Source organism: Bombus huntii, chromosome 4 (genome assembly GCF_024542735.1).
Source record: "Bombus huntii isolate Logan2020A chromosome 4, iyBomHunt1.1, whole genome shotgun sequence".
Classification (NCBI taxonomy): domain Eukaryota; kingdom Metazoa; phylum Arthropoda; class Insecta; order Hymenoptera; family Apidae; genus Bombus; species Bombus huntii.
In genome coordinates this window covers 2,874,531-2,889,670 of record NC_066241.1, presented here as the reverse complement: position 1 = coordinate 2,889,670, position 15,140 = coordinate 2,874,531, and the positions used below count along the sequence as shown (strand labels likewise).

Below are 15,140 nucleotides of genomic sequence, written 5' to 3'. Positions count from 1 at the left end.
CTCTGATTCTACTCCCGTTACCAGTACCGTTATCCTTATCTCACCCACACTCGCATACCCCTACTTTCCTATCCTGTCCATTTTATAATACCTTTTCGTTTCGCGTTCCATGATCTTTCGATATAAGAACAAACCATCTCTAAAAGAACGCGAGAAAAAGTAAAATATCTAGGCGAGGAAGACTGAAATATCTTATCTTCGATTTGCAAATCCGACAACGAGGAAGTAATAAGTCGACGGTTATGAGTCAACGACACTTCCGTCGCCTGATAAGTTCTCAGTAAGTACCGGAAGCTCCGGGTTGAAACTACGACGGTGATGTATTCGAGTTCGGTTACGCCGAGACAGTTGTTCGAGGTAGTTTGCCGGCGATGTTGCAACTAGAGAGAACCTCCCTGATAGTTCCTACCGCCTTAATGCAGTTCCCGGTACAGTAGCGATACACTCGCGCCACAATAAACCTCCAATGCTGCAGCTATTTGAGTGTACGTTTTTATTTATATTCGTGTATTACGTTTACGTATCTCTTCGTCGAACAACATACACGTTTAAAAGAGAACTGTCTAGGTTTTAATTTTATTATATCATTTTATTAATAGTAAACTATAGATACCTTTGTTACATAAGCATATCCATCTGTGAATCTAGAAACACGTGTAACGTCGATCACGATCTTAACCTATATATAAATATGTTCGATTCAAGTGATCGAATTAGAAAGAACCGTCTACCAAAACTTAACCCAGTTTTCGACGTTACGGGTTGATCGATAGCGATTATCAAGTGTTTTTTACTTACCAAAGCGTAACGATTCATCACGATTGCGGGAAAATTGTCGAGTTGATATATCGTCGCGACAGTGAAAGCCGGCAGAGTCTCATTTTCAACTAAAAGGAGCCACTATGATTTCTCTCTCACACACGATATGAATAGATATAAGGCAATATTAAAGTTCACACGTAAAGCTACCCGGTACGATACATACCTGTACATAAACTATAGACACGAAGCTAGGGTAGGTGATAAAGGCCGCAGGATGTTGATAACCGGAGGAAAAAGGATGGTGGAAGCTGGCGCATGCGCACCGTTAACGTGCTTAAGTACACACGCGGAGCACGACACACGATGGTTTCGTGCATATAACGTTGCGCGTATATTTGGACGGTGCACAAGATTTTAGTATGCAGAACAGGGTGCCTTTAATGCTGAAATATCGCTGCGAACACCGCAGCATCGTCTTCTCATCTTTCCAGCCGCCAAAATTTCATGGCCTTTTACGACACTGCTATGTACTTCAACCGAAATCTGCGCCCCATCGAGCACGCCAACTCAACGGTACGTGACATGAAACACATATATCAATGATATTTCACTAACTTGGTATACGATCTCCCGTTTTTTTTCAAAATATCTCACTTTTGCGAAAGAATTTCTTCCGATAAATCATATTTTCTCTGCTATATGCATTAGCGCCGCGAACAAACCTTTTCGTACATCGATAGCCGGAAGAAATATAATAAATGACGATTTCGGTACATCGAACGACGATGAATATATGTATACATATGTGTATGCGCACACACACGCACCACGCACGCACATACATACGCACACACACACATCGAAAGTAAAAAGTAACGGAGTCTGTTTTTTCGAATCACAGAAATGAATAAGTATGACAATGTAGACTTCAAGAAATTGACCGAGTGTTGCCAGCTGCCAGCTGCCAGCTCTGTATTAAAGGAATCTCTGCGTTCCTGCTCTTAATCCCCTTTCAGCGACAGCCAGCTTGTTTTTCCAAGCATCCGCTTCCAGATGCTTTACCGAACTCCCTCGCTTCTTGTTTTCGCCGTTGTTTTGTCTCCTGGCAGCATGCAACGGTTGATTCACGCCTGGATGAACACCTACGAATTTTAACCCTCTCCACCTTCTCTACCCATCGACCTTTTCAACCAAACCAGTTTATCTCTTTTCTCTTTTTCTTTCTGTTGTCCTAACGTTTCTCTAGTGATTGACGAGGCTGCGTCGATCGTATTCGTATCGTTCGTTTCACAATACGAGCATTGTATTTATTCGCCATAAGGAAATATTAAAGATGGGATTATAGGTCAAGGCCGCGTGATGCAACATGCATTTATTGCCATGATAATAACTCTTGCCGATGCAATATTTGGGCAACCGTTTTTTCTCTCCGTAAAGTAAAGAAATCTCTGAAACAAAGTCTATCAAAGTGATCGAGAAACTTGAAACAGCCGATAAAGAACGGACCGAAGTTCAGCCGATTTCTTGGAATTTTCATTAAAGAGCAAATCGTTTCTCCCTCCTTCCGCTTACTAAACCTCGACAACTTTCTTTTTTCTTTCATTAACGGCACGTCGAGCTCCTCTGCAATTTCCTTAGATAGACAATAAGCACGGTTGAGAAAAAGAAAGACGAAACTAGAGGCGGTGCAGGAAGAGTCGCTGCCGCCTTTCATAAAATCCAATTTAAGAACTGCTTCTGATCCCCGTCGTTCGTCCTTATTCCACAGTAATAGAGAGCCACCGAGACCTCTTCTTTATACACTTGCAAGTAAACTGCAGTTAATATGACGGTTATTACTTTGTATCCTCGCACTGTTGTCGCACAACTTTACGATGTATATCGACGAAATATCCGTTACGGACATAATGTAAAATCGATTAAAACATCGTTATTTCAGAATCTTCTATCTATATGTACGCGTGTATATATACCAATGATTCATGCTTTTAAAGTAATACCCGTTTTTCTTCTTTTATAGACTCGTTCGTATAAAATATCCTTGAAACTCTCAAGTTATCGTATAAATTTTATTTATATTTATTTATTTTATTTATTTATTTAACGTTAACGTTACCACTGTTAATGTTTTAAAGGTATGTAATTTTCAATGTAAAAAGTGGCAAATGAACGCATTGTATCTTGCTGAAGTCTTTACGTATGATTACAAGGCTCTACTTCATTTATAATATTACGATAATCAGTCCACAAACGAGCCTCTTTGAAACATACGATTCCACCGCCTCGAGAATACTGTGTATCCTAAACAAAGAAATATCTTCAACGTTATATAATTGTAAACGTTTCTAAGAAAAATATACTTACGGCTCTATTGATATCACCAATGCAAACCCAGCGATTAGCGGACTTTTTGGTGTTTGTAATAGCCCATTTTGAATGGTCCTGACTACTGGCAAAATTCACATTCGCTACGTCGAATTCAAAGCTTTTAACATTGTAGATTCTGAATAATTGACGAATTCTTGTAACAAAGAAGAATGATAGAGAATGACGAAACAAAGATTAAAAGACGATACTACCTACTTTCTACGGGTACAAATTGAGGGTAACTTGCCTCGACCATTCAACCATGACTGAACATATAAATCTGATTGCAATTGTGGCGCTACAAAATCTCCGTATAAATCTGAACAGAATTTAAAGTTATATAGTATAAATATATCTTCTAAGATAGTGAAATGTAATTTAACGAGCATAATTTTTACTTACCTTTACCCCATCTTCCATCCTTAGCAAACGAAATGAATTCAATCATTCTTAGAGATTTTATTACAGCTTTATGATTGTAGGGAGGAGTTTTGATATGTTTCTGATTGATCGCATTTTTCAATACCGGGTACTGTTTACCAAGTATATCAGGAATATTTTTTGCATACACTGCTATTTCGTTGTACATTAATTGTTCTCCAATAATATCGAACTGATCACTGCCAAGGGAAATACATAAAAAACTTTGTCCGTAATACGTTCCACTCACCGGATAACTGTATTTGCCATCGGTAGTAATATTTTCCCTTTTTAACCGTCGAGTTTGCATACCACTTTTAGGAACTGGAGGGAAATTTGGAACGCTGTGAATTAACCAGAAGCCTTGGTCACTATTTGCCATCACTACACCCTTTGTGTGACCAAAGCTCCAGACATAAGAAGAATTTGGTGGACTATCGTTATATAAACTCCATATGTTTTCATTCTCGTTACCCTACAATAATAAAAACATCATAGTGTTCACTTTTTTTTTTTTTTTTTTTTTTAGTAATTCGTCGTAATTGCTGTTATCATGAGATGAGAACGTAATTAAGGTCGTTAATTAATGTTTGCTAAATGCTTACCTGATTGTAAAGCGGCGCTAATGTAATTCCAGGGATGGAATTGTTCGAACCGATGGGCCTAGAAGACACTTGCCAACCAGTTTCAATAGTTGCATTCGTTATGTACAGATAAGCAATTCCTTCTCTAATCAGGGGATTACTACTTGTTTGAACTTTTGGTAACTTATAAAGCACGTACCTAAAATGATAGCATTATTTTCAGTTTACATCTAAATCGGTTTCTGACTATCATCTTCGTACGATATCCTTATCACTACTCGGATGCAGTAATTTATGTAAAACTTTTTGCGCGGAAAGTGATTCGAGAATAAAGCGCTTTGCGAAAGATAAGGATACAATTAGATATTTACCAATCCACCGCTACATCTTTTTCATCTTTACATTGTAATTTATTGTATCGGGCGCCATATATAACGTTACTCGCGATTACTAACGTAGTTACGTAAAATATAAATTTCATGTTCTCGATCTTGTGCTGGAATAAAACAAATAATTACAGAAATAAAACAATGTCTAAACGATTCTCTTTAAAATTTAATTCGAGAAAAAGAAAGATAATATAGCATTTCATACACTTTTGATTCAGGTCAGTTAATATTTTCAGGATAAGTAGCTACGTTAATACGTAGCACAAGTATTATAACATTACGAATATCAATGACAAATACTACATAAATATGATAATTATCACACAGCAGTATGAATAAAACACCATTCGGATTTATATCTATTTATATGAAAATATATAATCCCCAATAAGTATATAATAATCCCCAAAAGGTATAAAAAAAAGAGATTAGTTTAATAATTTTCTACTTGAAAAGTATATGTATTTTTTTATGTAAACTGTTTCAGTAAACTTACTTGTTTCATTGTAAATGGTATTTCATGCACGCGACCTAAATGGAAAGTTGTACGAAAATAGCACGGCATGAAACATGTTGAAGGTTTTACTCATGAAACAAAGTCATAGTAAAATATATGCTATGATAACAACGTACAATATTGTTCAAGTACATTGACAAAATTAAAATATTTGAAATCTTCATTCTTTTCCTATGTTCTTTTCTTTCTCTTTTTCTTAATAAAACATATAATATTTATGATTATTATGGTGATAAATAAAATATACAATGATTCACATTATGTATATATATACACATGTATACATAATACACATTATGTTAGACATATTATACATGATGAATGATTTATTAGATATATTTACCGTGATCTGCCGTTTTGTTTAAGTACAGTACAATATCACTCAACAGCTTTCAAGCGAAGACGTGTTGTCATTACATCGACGATTCGACAACTGCACAAGCATTGGAAGCAACTATATGTATAAGAATATGTCAAGAACGATGAATGAGACATCATTTTATGTCACTGAAGTTTGTTTATCCTATTGAATCATTGGTCAGAACTTTCTTTCTCAAACGATATATTCATTACATTTATAACAATGAATACGATTCCTAAAATAAATGTTTGTTATTATTGTACTTATGCATATGTATAAAATTAGTATATGATAATATGTATCGATTATTTAAAATAATTCGATTATTTAAACAGCCCACATTACCATCGTAAAGTAACATATTACAATTTTTATAATTTCTTTGTTAAATAACGTATCCAAGTTTCTTATATATACTATGTGTGCCAGAACGATAATTTATAATTCAGTTTTAATTAATTTTGAATATATTACATTTATGATATTTTTACAAACAAATGTAAAAAGGTATTACATTTTAGTAAATAAGTAATTGCATTTTATAAAAATTCACCAACTTTAACAATTCGAAATGACGAGATTTTCACAATTCGGAATATAACGTTTACTTACACTTTACACAAACACTTAACTCCACCTATGGTTGGATACATAAAACAAACATTGCAACGAAAATAATATGATCGACTGCAGTGAAGTAGCAATATGGCGATCATAAGTTGCAGCGAGCCGAACGTCATAATACTATAATGAGAAAACAAGGCACATTGTGTGAAGTAATAACCGTATATTAAAGTTACAATTCCGCCAAATGCTTTCTTAGCAATGACACTGCCAATAAACCATTTTGAGCGGCACTGCAGATTCCGTTGAGATATCTTTTAAGAACCGACAAGGAACACAATAATGAATTCCTTTATAGAACTAGTTACAGAATGTTCTTAACACTGACAGAAGAACGAAGAAACAGTTTATAAATTCTTCGTCGGATGGAGGTATATTTTCAAAAGTACTAATTACTTCAATAACATATGATCCATAATGTCTTTTATCCTAATATAATATTGAGAGTTTTATCTATTAAAATTGCACTCTTAGATATGATATTTTTTTTCTTTTCATTTGTTAAGTTATATCCATATAAACTGTTATCTTTAACCATATTTTTATATCTTTACAGTTTCCCAGCATAAGAAAATACATTAATAAAGTCTTTATGGCCTAATGCACTATAGATTGAAAGAATCCGAATCATAAATTTTTAATATTTTGTATTAAAAACCAAAAGAAAATGAGCCGAATAGAAAGCGGTCCAGATAATGGAAGTGGTTGGCATGAATGTGTTAAATGGTTAACAAGATGCGGAGCTTTGAGAGCAGATCATAAAGCAAATTGGCCAGAGGCTACTGCTGTTGACTTAGCATATACCCTAAGAGATGGGGTGTTGCTATGTAATCTTTTAAATACAGTGGATCCCGGTTGTATAGACATGAAAGATGTAAATCAAAAACCACAAATGGCACAATTTTTGTGCTTAAGAAATATAAAAGTATTTCTATCGGCATGTTCAACTACATTTGGCTTATCCGATTCGGAACTTTTTGAACCTTCTATGTTATTTGATCTATCCGATTTCCTTCGTGTATTACGTACCTTATCAGCTTTATCAAATTGTCCACGTTTGAGACGTAAGGGTATACCGTAAGTAATTTATTATTACATAATCTCTTCTATGCATAAATTATATTATTTTTTTATGCCAATAAATATTTGTTACAGAGGCTTTTCTATAGGTCATGGTAGATCGCAAGAAGATATTTATAAGGATTTGCAAAGTGCTGGTGCAGGGTAAGCATGCATTCAAACTTGTCAATGAAATTCCTTGATTTATAAATATATTTACAACTAAAATACACAAACAATATATTTTGCTTAAAGATAGAAAGTTTATAGAATTATCATAAAAATTGATATATCAAAAAGTATCTATATTATTTATAACTTATGTCAATGGGTTTAGTCCCACAACAGGAGTGGGGACATTTACCATGAAACCTAAGAGTATGGATGTAGATGAATCCCAAGTATATCAGGAATTACTCTGTTTCTCGAGTAATTCTCAACACGACTGGCCTTCCACAGAGAAGGTATCTGTCGTTTGCAACTTAAATGTTTGTTTTGCAATAAAAGTACCAAACATCACTGTATTCCATTATAAGAGAAGACAGTCAAGCATTTGCTTATTTGATGTATAAATAAATATTATTTACACGTACAAATGTCTACGGCAAAATTATCTCAGTACAGTGATACTGGCACTATTCTGAACTTTATTCTGCATTTGCTCTGAAAATTGATGTGCTAACTATATTTAGTATTAGTAACGAGTTGCTACAAATAGTTTAAGTTCGCAAGAAATTTTATTTTTTTCATGCATGAATAGTGCATGGCTGTTCATATTTTTATGCTAAAGCCGTGAAGACGAAGGTCGTCGCAGAAGATTTAGAAGGCGAGAAGGCGATGAGACAGGTGGAGGAGGCGACAATGAAGATCCAGTCGGGGAGGAAGATGGATATGGAGCATACTGCAGCCATGCTCAAAGTGAAGAAATCTACCAGGACCTTTGTAGTCTACACTTGCCACCTCCTCCATCTGTTGTACAGGTCGTTAAATATTTGTGTTCCTTACATGTATGCGATCATCAAAAATTCATCTCAGTGGCATTTTAAAATTGTAAATCATAACATTAATAATTGATTTTGTTATGTTTTATACTATTCTATATCCCACATTGTTCCTATAAAAAAGAACTTTCTATCGATCTTTGTGAAACAGGATGGTGCAATCTCTGGAGGTGAAAAAAGGGATTATGTAATTCAAGAACTTGTTGAAACGGAACGAAATTATTCGGATGTCCTTAACAGTTTACTTAAACATTTCGCTAGACCTCTTTCCTCGCTACTACGACCTGAAGATTGTGCACGTATTTTTTTTGGCATAAAGGAACTTGCAGAAATTCATGCCGGCTTTCATAGTCAACTTCGGAAAGCAAGAACTGGCGCTGCGTTAGCACAGGTTTTTCTCGATTGGCGAGAAAAATTCCTTATTTACGGCGATTACTGCGCAAACCTTACTCTTGCTCAAAACACGTTGCAAGAAGCATGTGCGCGTTATGAATTAGTTAATCAAGAAGTTATTGTATGTCTTAAAACATTTATCTTTAATATATGATATCCTATGTGTCTTGTTCTTAATGAAAGTGGTAATTGCAGAGATGTCAACAAGAAGCAAATAATGGTAAATTCAAGTTGCGAGATATTTTATCTGTCCCGATGCAAAGAGTATTGAAATATCACCTATTACTCGATAAACTAGTAGAAGAAACTCCTTGTGATTGGCTGGAAGATAGGCGTCAGCTTGGGAAAGCTAGAGAAGTAATGGTTGATATAGCACAATATATTAATGAAGTAAAACGTGACTCAGATACATTGGACATTATAAGAGATATTCAGGCATCGATAATCGATTGGGATGTTCCAGAAGATGCACAATTAAAGGATTTTGGACGATTACTTAGGGACGGAGAGCTTAAGGTAATAATTTCGTAATAATAATGTACGAAATTCTAAATGTCAACAAAACGTTACAATCATATTCTAGGTAAAAGCTCACGGTGACCAACGGGTAAAAGCTCGTTACGCATTTATTTTCGAACAAGTAGTATTGATTTGTAAAGCAGGTAGAGGAGAGCAATATTGCTATCGTGAAACCTTACGTCTCGATGATTATCGATTAGAAGATCATACAGGAAGACGAACCCTTGGCAGAGATTCTCGATGGTCCTATCAATGGTTGTTGGTCCATAAACAAGAATATACTGCATACACTTTGTATGCAAGAACGGAAGAACAAAAGCAAATGTGGATCAAGGCATTGCAAGATGCAATGGATAATGTTAATCCTGCCGCGTGTCGCAATACAAATCATAAATTTAAACTTACAACATTTGACACTCCACGTAGTTGTCAGCGATGTGGCAAATTTCTAAAGGGTCGAATTTTTCAGGTAAAACTTTATTAATTGAAAGTTATTAAATATTGTAACATAGGTTTTCTAATAAATTGTTCATTCGAAATAGGGCTATCGATGTGAGGTCTGCCGCTACGCTGTACACAAACAATGTATTGCACATTCGGGTCGGTGTATGCCAGTGCCTCCCCCACCTCCGCCTCCACCACCTCTACCATGTGAACGCGCTCTCTCGGTGAAATTATGGTTTGTAGGAGAAATGGGACGTGACACAGCATCAAATAAATTAGAACCTCGTGAAGATGGTACCTATATGCTGCGAGTACGGCCTGCCGGACAACCACGTTTGAAACACGAAACCAATTACGCTCTTAGTATCAAGTATGAGCTTCACGTACATATTACCTTACATAAGTGTCAATCTTTTTAAAAATATTAATCTAATATTATAGGGCAGACGGAGCGGTAAAACATATAAGGGTATTTAAACGTGATGTTGATGGTGCTGATGTATATTATCTCAGTGAATCTCGTTTCTTCAAAAGCGTAGTTGAACTTGTTGAATATTATGAGCGAGCATCGTTATCAGAAAATTTTGAAAAGTTAGATCAACGCTTGTTATGGCCGTATAGACGTGTCTTGGCTAAAGCATTATTTGATTTTCGCGGAGGAGAACGGAATCAGCTCAGCCTACGGCGGGGTTGCAGAGTTGTAGTATTGAGCAAGGAAGGTGATGCTAAAGGTTGGTGGAAGGGAAAAATTGGAGATCAGGTAGGATTTTTTCCAAAGGAATATGTTGAAGAAGAATAGCCATAAATTATACTACTTAGATATTCCCTTCATGCGATAGCACGACGATAAAAAATGTTTTACATCGTGCAATCATAATATTTTATTAAAACATGCCTCAATGGAGAACAAAAAGAAAAAATAAACTGATATAACGCATTTTTACATTATATAAAACATAGAAAAATTTATCTTCACACATTAGTATCATTATAAAAATACAATTTATTTTGTTCTCTTTACTTGAGGTTGTGCTGTATCACAATCATATAAATAGAAAGTACATGTTCGTAAACGGGAACCGAGCGCATAAAAAGAAATATATATTTAGCTACTTGTATAGATCAAAAGAATTATAATTATTTTTCGGTATAATATGACAGTACGAATAAAGTTTCAAGAAGTCATAAAGATTAAAGTTGTCTATCTATTCTTGTATATTAGAATCATACAAAAGAAGAACACGTCGCCAAATGTTTACACTTCTGGACAGCTTTCTCCTTTATGACTATATTTTAAAGTCAATTGCCAAGACTCAATTGTATATACTGTAATTCTGTACTGTTAATGATAAAAATTTTAGCTATTTCTTAAATATAAGCATACATATACATAAATATATAAATAATCGCAACGTGATTATTGTAACAAATTAATTGTACTATTTTTTTAATTGTTACACAACTTTTCTGATTGTGCCAATAAGAATAATCAATAAAATTTAGATCTTATGGAAATGTTAACATAAAAAAGAGGTAATACTTATATACATATATCTAAAATTCTATTTTAGTCTTTTTATTAGCATATACAATAGCAGCCACTTTTTGTTCTAGTCTTTTACAGCCTTTAGTTGCATAAATATTATGTGGAGGAGGTCCAAAGACCACATATGATAATCCTTCTTCTATCATATCATTAGTAGGATGTACTCCTCTGTTTAAAAAAGCTTTTTCTAAACACTTTTTCACATGTACTTCTTCAAGCGGTAAAAATGGCACATAATGGTCTATTACACTAGAGTCTATTGTATCACTATGATAGAAACCACCCTTTTCATTGAATGCTCCAATACTTATTAAATTTTCAAAATCTTGAAGCTTAGTTGTTCTCCTCTGTTTGCCTTCCCCCCAAAGTGTTAATAAACGCTGAGTAATGCGCGAACTACCTGTATTGGATAAAAATATGTAAATTGCTTTCCTTGTATTTATAGAAATGCTTGCAAGTCTCCATGATTTAACCCATGCATTGTAATCCAAAAATGGTACAAGAACATTTAGTAAACCTTCTGGCATTTTATCCACTTCATCAAATACAAACATTGATCTTTCGCATTTTTGTAAACTATTAATAATAATTGTATATAATTCTTCCTGTGTAATATAAAATAGTATATCATATTCAATTTAAAATTGAAAAGTAACCGTTTAATAATAATTGAAATATACCTTATATTCATTTACTTTTTCCTGAAGAGGAAAGTCATTACGACCATTAAAAAAATGATAAAATTTGCTTTGGTCCCCATTTTTATAAAGAACCTTAGCAATCAATTGACTTATGTAAGTTTTGCCAGTTCCTGGTGGACCATGAAAACTCATAGTCAAAGCTTTGGGAGGATTAGATGAAGTCAGATGTCCATATAAGGCATTTATTATTACACGATGAGCAATTTCTTGTCCAAAAAGCTCTTTATTAAGAATATCATCTAATTCTAAAAGCATCACATATATCCAGTTAATCTGATTATGTACGTACACATAACCTTCAAAACCTTTATCCTACTTAATATACATACTGTCAATGTCAGAAGAAATATATTCGGTCGTACAACATTCTACAAAATTGCATTCTACACTTTGTATTATTTTACTGACTTTATTGAACCCAGATGATAACACTGACATAGCCGAAAATTCACATTTCACACAAACAGTTAATAAATTAATAACAATAAATACAGGCAAAGTGCCGGCAAAATTCATCTTATATTATTATTTAATTAATTGTATAGTTAAAATTAATCGTATTCCGTAAAATTTAAACATCACTTGCCAACGCTAAAATAAAATATCAAGAATTATTTATCATAATATCAATTTACATAAAAATATTCGTTCGTATTCCATCAACAGAACTGCATTCAATATAAACACTAGCATTCTAAAAAATGCTTTATGGTGTAGCTGTAACCTATAATCATTAGTTTAGATACTTACATAACTGAAATCGGTGATTTCCTATTGGTTCAACTTCAAAGTGTGAGGTTTTGGGTTATTAATTAAGAACTGATATAAAAGATAACCATATAAATATTTAAATAGAATTAAATCAATTTACGTTTTATACCTAAATATAATTGTTTATATTACTACATCGACAAATACTGTTAACTTATAGGATAAAATTTGTCATTACAATAAGCTATGAATGTTAAAATTTTGTAAATAATATTATATAGTATCTAACATTTGTTAAATACCCAATTTACATAAAAGCACGTATCCTTATATTGTAAAAGTAATATTTATAGTTCCTAATACGTTATTTAAAATTAAATAGGAACAATAAAAAAAAAAAAAATAACCTAGATAACCCTGATAACCTTGAAAAAATAAATAATTTTACAGATCTCTTCAGCGGTCAATAGGGTCAATATTACTATTATGAGTATACGAATCACTCACTAACTGATTCATAGAATTCAGACTGTAGCTACAGTCGTAGCTAACGTATAAGCCGCGGAATAAAATTTTTGCGTGATTTGTATTTTTCAAACAGAGCTTAGCGTATTGAGCACTGTAAATAATACATCATTTACCACATTTCAATATTTTATTCATTCTTTTCAGTAATATTTATATAATACTTATATATTTACTTTAAAATATTGTCCACTGCAGAAGAAAAAATATGGCGTCCGAAAATAGCACTGTTGATACCGCTTATACCAAATTTTACACGCGGGAAGAAGTCGCTAAGCATAATGATAGTAAAGATCTGTGGTTTATTATTCACAATAAAGTTTACAATGTGACTCAATTTATAAGTGTAATTATATACTTTATATGTATTTCTTTTATAATTGACATTTTTTAATAGAACTGCATATAAAAATATTTATTTTATATTTTAAATTCAAGCATCCTGGTGGAGAAGAAGTTCTTTTGGAACAAGGTGGTCAAGATTGTACAGAAGCCTTTGAAGATATTGGTCATTCAAGTGATGCAAGAGAATTAATGGAGATATTCAAAATTGGAGAATTAGTAGAAGTATGTATAAGGTTTAATAATTTTATGTCTCTCTTACCAATTTCTACCTTTTCTACCAATAACAATAATTAAGGACTAACAAATTGTTAATTTTAGGAGGAAAGAACAAAGGGAAGCAGTGATGTAACTGATGTGTCTGATGTAGATAATTCAAGGTATATTTTTTTATATATTAGTTAGTATTATACATATATATATATATATATATTACTAACCAAAGTATTACAGGTACACAATTTTATTATTAACATCTTTTCTATATTGGTGTTGTATTTATTATCGGTCATCGTCATTTATATCGATTGGATAGCACAATTAAAAATCTGAGTATATTATAAAATTATACTTATAGCAATATCTTTTATTTTGATATATAGTCACCATATGATTGTATCATATGTAATTGTGCTGTTCAAACTCATAAAATTATGAGAATTCAAAATTTGTGATATGTAAATAGTCAGTGCAGCATCGTGATGTGATCATTGCCAGTTGCAGTGGTTCTTGGCGATCGTGGCTGATTCCAATTGCTCTTGGGGTACTGGCGACTCTTGTCTATCGTTACTTTATTAAAGCACACTGAATCATTCCTGATATTTATTTTTTTGTAATTTGTATTATACATAAACGAATGTTATAAATAACTAATCAAAGAGTACTATGTATATTGCACATAACTACAGTCTTGTTTTATGACATGAAATTGCACACACAAACTGGCCTAGCATAAAAACATTTATAAAACAAAAATTCATTTGTTATATTTAAGCTAAAATATATATAAACACGCGCGCGCGCGTTTCATACACATGTAATAATACGAATTATATTAACTGCAAGTACAAAAATAAAGTAATTTTATTTACATACTGGTACAGAAGTTCCTGTGAAACAAAGGAACAAGAATTGGCTCCAGATCAATATTTTAAAAACACATTGATTGCAATTACCATTCTGATTGTATATATAAAGATATTTACACTTAGTTAAAGAATATATGAGCAAATTAAGAATTATTTAAAAAATATATTTAAACAATATTTAGAAGAATTCTTAAAGTTGCATTTGTCAAAAACATATTTAAAATTAGTTTACATGTATAATCAACAATGCAATATTTTGTAATATTATGAGAATGAAATTGTTAAGTTTTCTATTGTAAAATTATATATATTATAAAATATGTTCTATTATATTTCCAATATTGTATTTAATAATTTAATAATCCATTATCTCATAAATATATATATATATATCTTATTAAAATCGCTTGAATATAATAAAAGCATGACTTTTATACTATAATTACTTACTATAATTTGTTAAAACGCAAATATGGTCTTCAGTTGTAACGTAGAGCTACTTAGTCAATAATATTGAAATTTACAGTCTTGTTATTACTACTTGTAACATTATTTCACACATTTACCTATGATCAGTATTATTCTTATAATTGCATAAAAAGTGAAGGTGTACTTTAAACATATCTATATCCTACTTATTTAATTTTCTCTGTATCATTTATCATTTTATCAATTTATTTTATATGACAAACTGCATATTTCTATCTATGTAATTACACGTAGACGTGGATAAAAATTTTCAAATATTTACCATCTACTGAAACTGGCAACATGCCTAATAGTGGAA

General features: G+C 32.6%; 4 protein-coding genes across 13 annotated transcripts; 2 read left to right on the top strand and 2 right to left on the bottom strand.

Annotated features, from left to right (window-relative positions):
* Positions 1-568: 568 nt before the first annotated feature.
* On the bottom strand, positions 569-6,110 carry LOC126864588 (plancitoxin-1). Of its 4 annotated transcripts, none has more exons than XM_050616084.1 (9): positions 6,013-6,110; positions 5,383-5,635; positions 5,019-5,234; positions 4,505-4,629; positions 4,155-4,332; positions 3,532-4,024; positions 3,346-3,448; positions 3,127-3,283; positions 569-3,063 (listed from the first exon to the last, which is right to left on the bottom strand). In XM_050616084.1, exons 3-9 carry the CDS (start codon positions 5,085-5,087, stop codon positions 2,956-2,958), a joined length of 1,233 nt encoding a protein of 410 aa, XP_050472041.1. In that variant the 5' UTR covers positions 5,088-5,234; positions 5,383-5,635; positions 6,013-6,110; the 3' UTR covers positions 569-2,955. The 4 variants fall into 4 exon arrangements, with proteins under 4 accessions (XP_050472041.1, XP_050472040.1, XP_050472042.1 ...); XM_050616083.1 differs by lacking the exon at positions 6,013-6,110 and adding an exon at positions 5,746-5,896; XM_050616085.1 differs by lacking the exon at positions 6,013-6,110 and adding an exon at positions 5,746-5,889 and having other exon boundaries at positions 3,127-3,265.
* On the top strand, positions 6,103-10,568 carry LOC126864583 (protein vav). Of its 2 annotated transcripts, none has more exons than XM_050616070.1 (9): positions 6,103-6,395; positions 6,581-7,101; positions 7,180-7,248; positions 7,874-8,063; positions 8,236-8,598; positions 8,673-8,993; positions 9,061-9,465; positions 9,539-9,810; positions 9,882-10,568. In XM_050616070.1, the coding sequence occupies exons 2-9, from the start codon at positions 6,692-6,694 to the stop codon at positions 10,237-10,239; spliced, it is 2,388 nt and encodes a 795-aa protein (XP_050472027.1). In that variant the 5' UTR covers positions 6,103-6,395; positions 6,581-6,691; the 3' UTR covers positions 10,240-10,568. The 2 variants fall into 2 exon arrangements, with proteins under 2 accessions (XP_050472027.1, XP_050472028.1); XM_050616071.1 differs by lacking the exon at positions 7,874-8,063 and adding an exon at positions 7,421-7,547.
* LOC126864590 (torsin-1A-like) lies at positions 10,424-12,217 on the bottom strand. 2 transcript variants are annotated; one of them, XM_050616090.1, is made up of 4 exons: positions 12,017-12,217; positions 11,667-11,932; positions 11,504-11,591; positions 10,424-11,386 (listed from the first exon to the last, which is right to left on the bottom strand). In XM_050616090.1, exons 1-4 carry the CDS (start codon positions 12,201-12,203, stop codon positions 10,995-10,997), a joined length of 933 nt encoding a protein of 310 aa, XP_050472047.1. In that variant the 5' UTR covers positions 12,204-12,217; the 3' UTR covers positions 10,424-10,994. The 2 variants fall into 2 exon arrangements, with proteins under 2 accessions (XP_050472047.1, XP_050472046.1); XM_050616089.1 differs by having other exon boundaries at positions 10,424-11,591.
* Positions 12,218-12,343: 126 nt separating this feature from the next.
* On the top strand, positions 12,344-14,685 carry LOC126864596 (cytochrome b5-like). 5 transcript variants are annotated; one of them, XM_050616100.1, is made up of 5 exons: positions 12,344-12,479; positions 13,122-13,269; positions 13,362-13,490; positions 13,587-13,645; positions 13,983-14,685. In XM_050616100.1, exons 2-5 carry the CDS (start codon positions 13,132-13,134, stop codon positions 14,071-14,073), a joined length of 417 nt encoding a protein of 138 aa, XP_050472057.1. In that variant the 5' UTR covers positions 12,344-12,479; positions 13,122-13,131; the 3' UTR covers positions 14,074-14,685. The 5 variants fall into 5 exon arrangements, with proteins under 5 accessions (XP_050472057.1, XP_050472055.1, XP_050472056.1 ...); XM_050616098.1 differs by lacking the exon at positions 12,344-12,479 and adding an exon at positions 12,580-12,719; XM_050616099.1 differs by lacking the exon at positions 12,344-12,479 and adding an exon at positions 12,879-13,019.
* Positions 14,686-15,140: the final 455 nt, after the last annotated feature.

Excerpts from the sequence above, each read along its gene's own strand:
- LOC126864596 (XM_050616100.1), top strand. The coding sequence starts at position 13,132 with ATGGCGTCCGAAAATAGCACTGTTGATACCGCTTATACCAAATTTTAC. Across the intron at positions 13,270-13,361 it reads ATGTGACTCAATTTATAAGT|CATCCTGGTGGAGAAGAAGT; the intron begins GTAATTATATAC and ends TTTAAATTCAAG. Across the intron at positions 13,646-13,982 it reads TCTGATGTAGATAATTCAAG|TTGCAGTGGTTCTTGGCGAT; the intron begins GTATATTTTTTT and ends GATCATTGCCAG.
- LOC126864590 (XM_050616089.1), bottom strand. The coding sequence starts at position 12,203 with ATGAATTTTGCCGGCACTTTGCCTGTATTTATTGTTATTAATTTATTA. Across the intron at positions 11,933-12,016 it reads TATTTCTTCTGACATTGACA|AATTAGATGATATTCTTAAT; the intron begins GTATGTATATTA and ends TGATGCTTTTAG. Across the intron at positions 11,592-11,666 it reads AAAAAGTAAATGAATATAAG|GAAGAATTATATACAATTAT; the intron begins GTATATTTCAAT and ends TATATTACACAG.
- LOC126864583 (XM_050616070.1), top strand. The coding sequence starts at position 6,692 with ATGAGCCGAATAGAAAGCGGTCCAGATAATGGAAGTGGTTGGCATGAA. Across the intron at positions 7,249-7,873 it reads TTGCAAAGTGCTGGTGCAGG|CCGTGAAGACGAAGGTCGTC; the intron begins GTAAGCATGCAT and ends TTTATGCTAAAG. Across the intron at positions 8,994-9,060 it reads TTAGGGACGGAGAGCTTAAG|GTAAAAGCTCACGGTGACCA; the intron begins GTAATAATTTCG and ends ATCATATTCTAG.
- LOC126864588 (XM_050616084.1), bottom strand. The coding sequence starts at position 5,087 with ATGCCGTGCTATTTTCGTACAACTTTCCATTTAGGTCGCGTGCATGAA. Across the intron at positions 4,630-5,018 it reads TACCATTTACAATGAAACAA|CACAAGATCGAGAACATGAA; the intron begins GTAAGTTTACTG and ends GTTTTATTCCAG. Across the intron at positions 3,064-3,126 it reads TTGGTGATATCAATAGAGCC|GATACACAGTATTCTCGAGG; the intron begins GTAAGTATATTT and ends TTCTTTGTTTAG.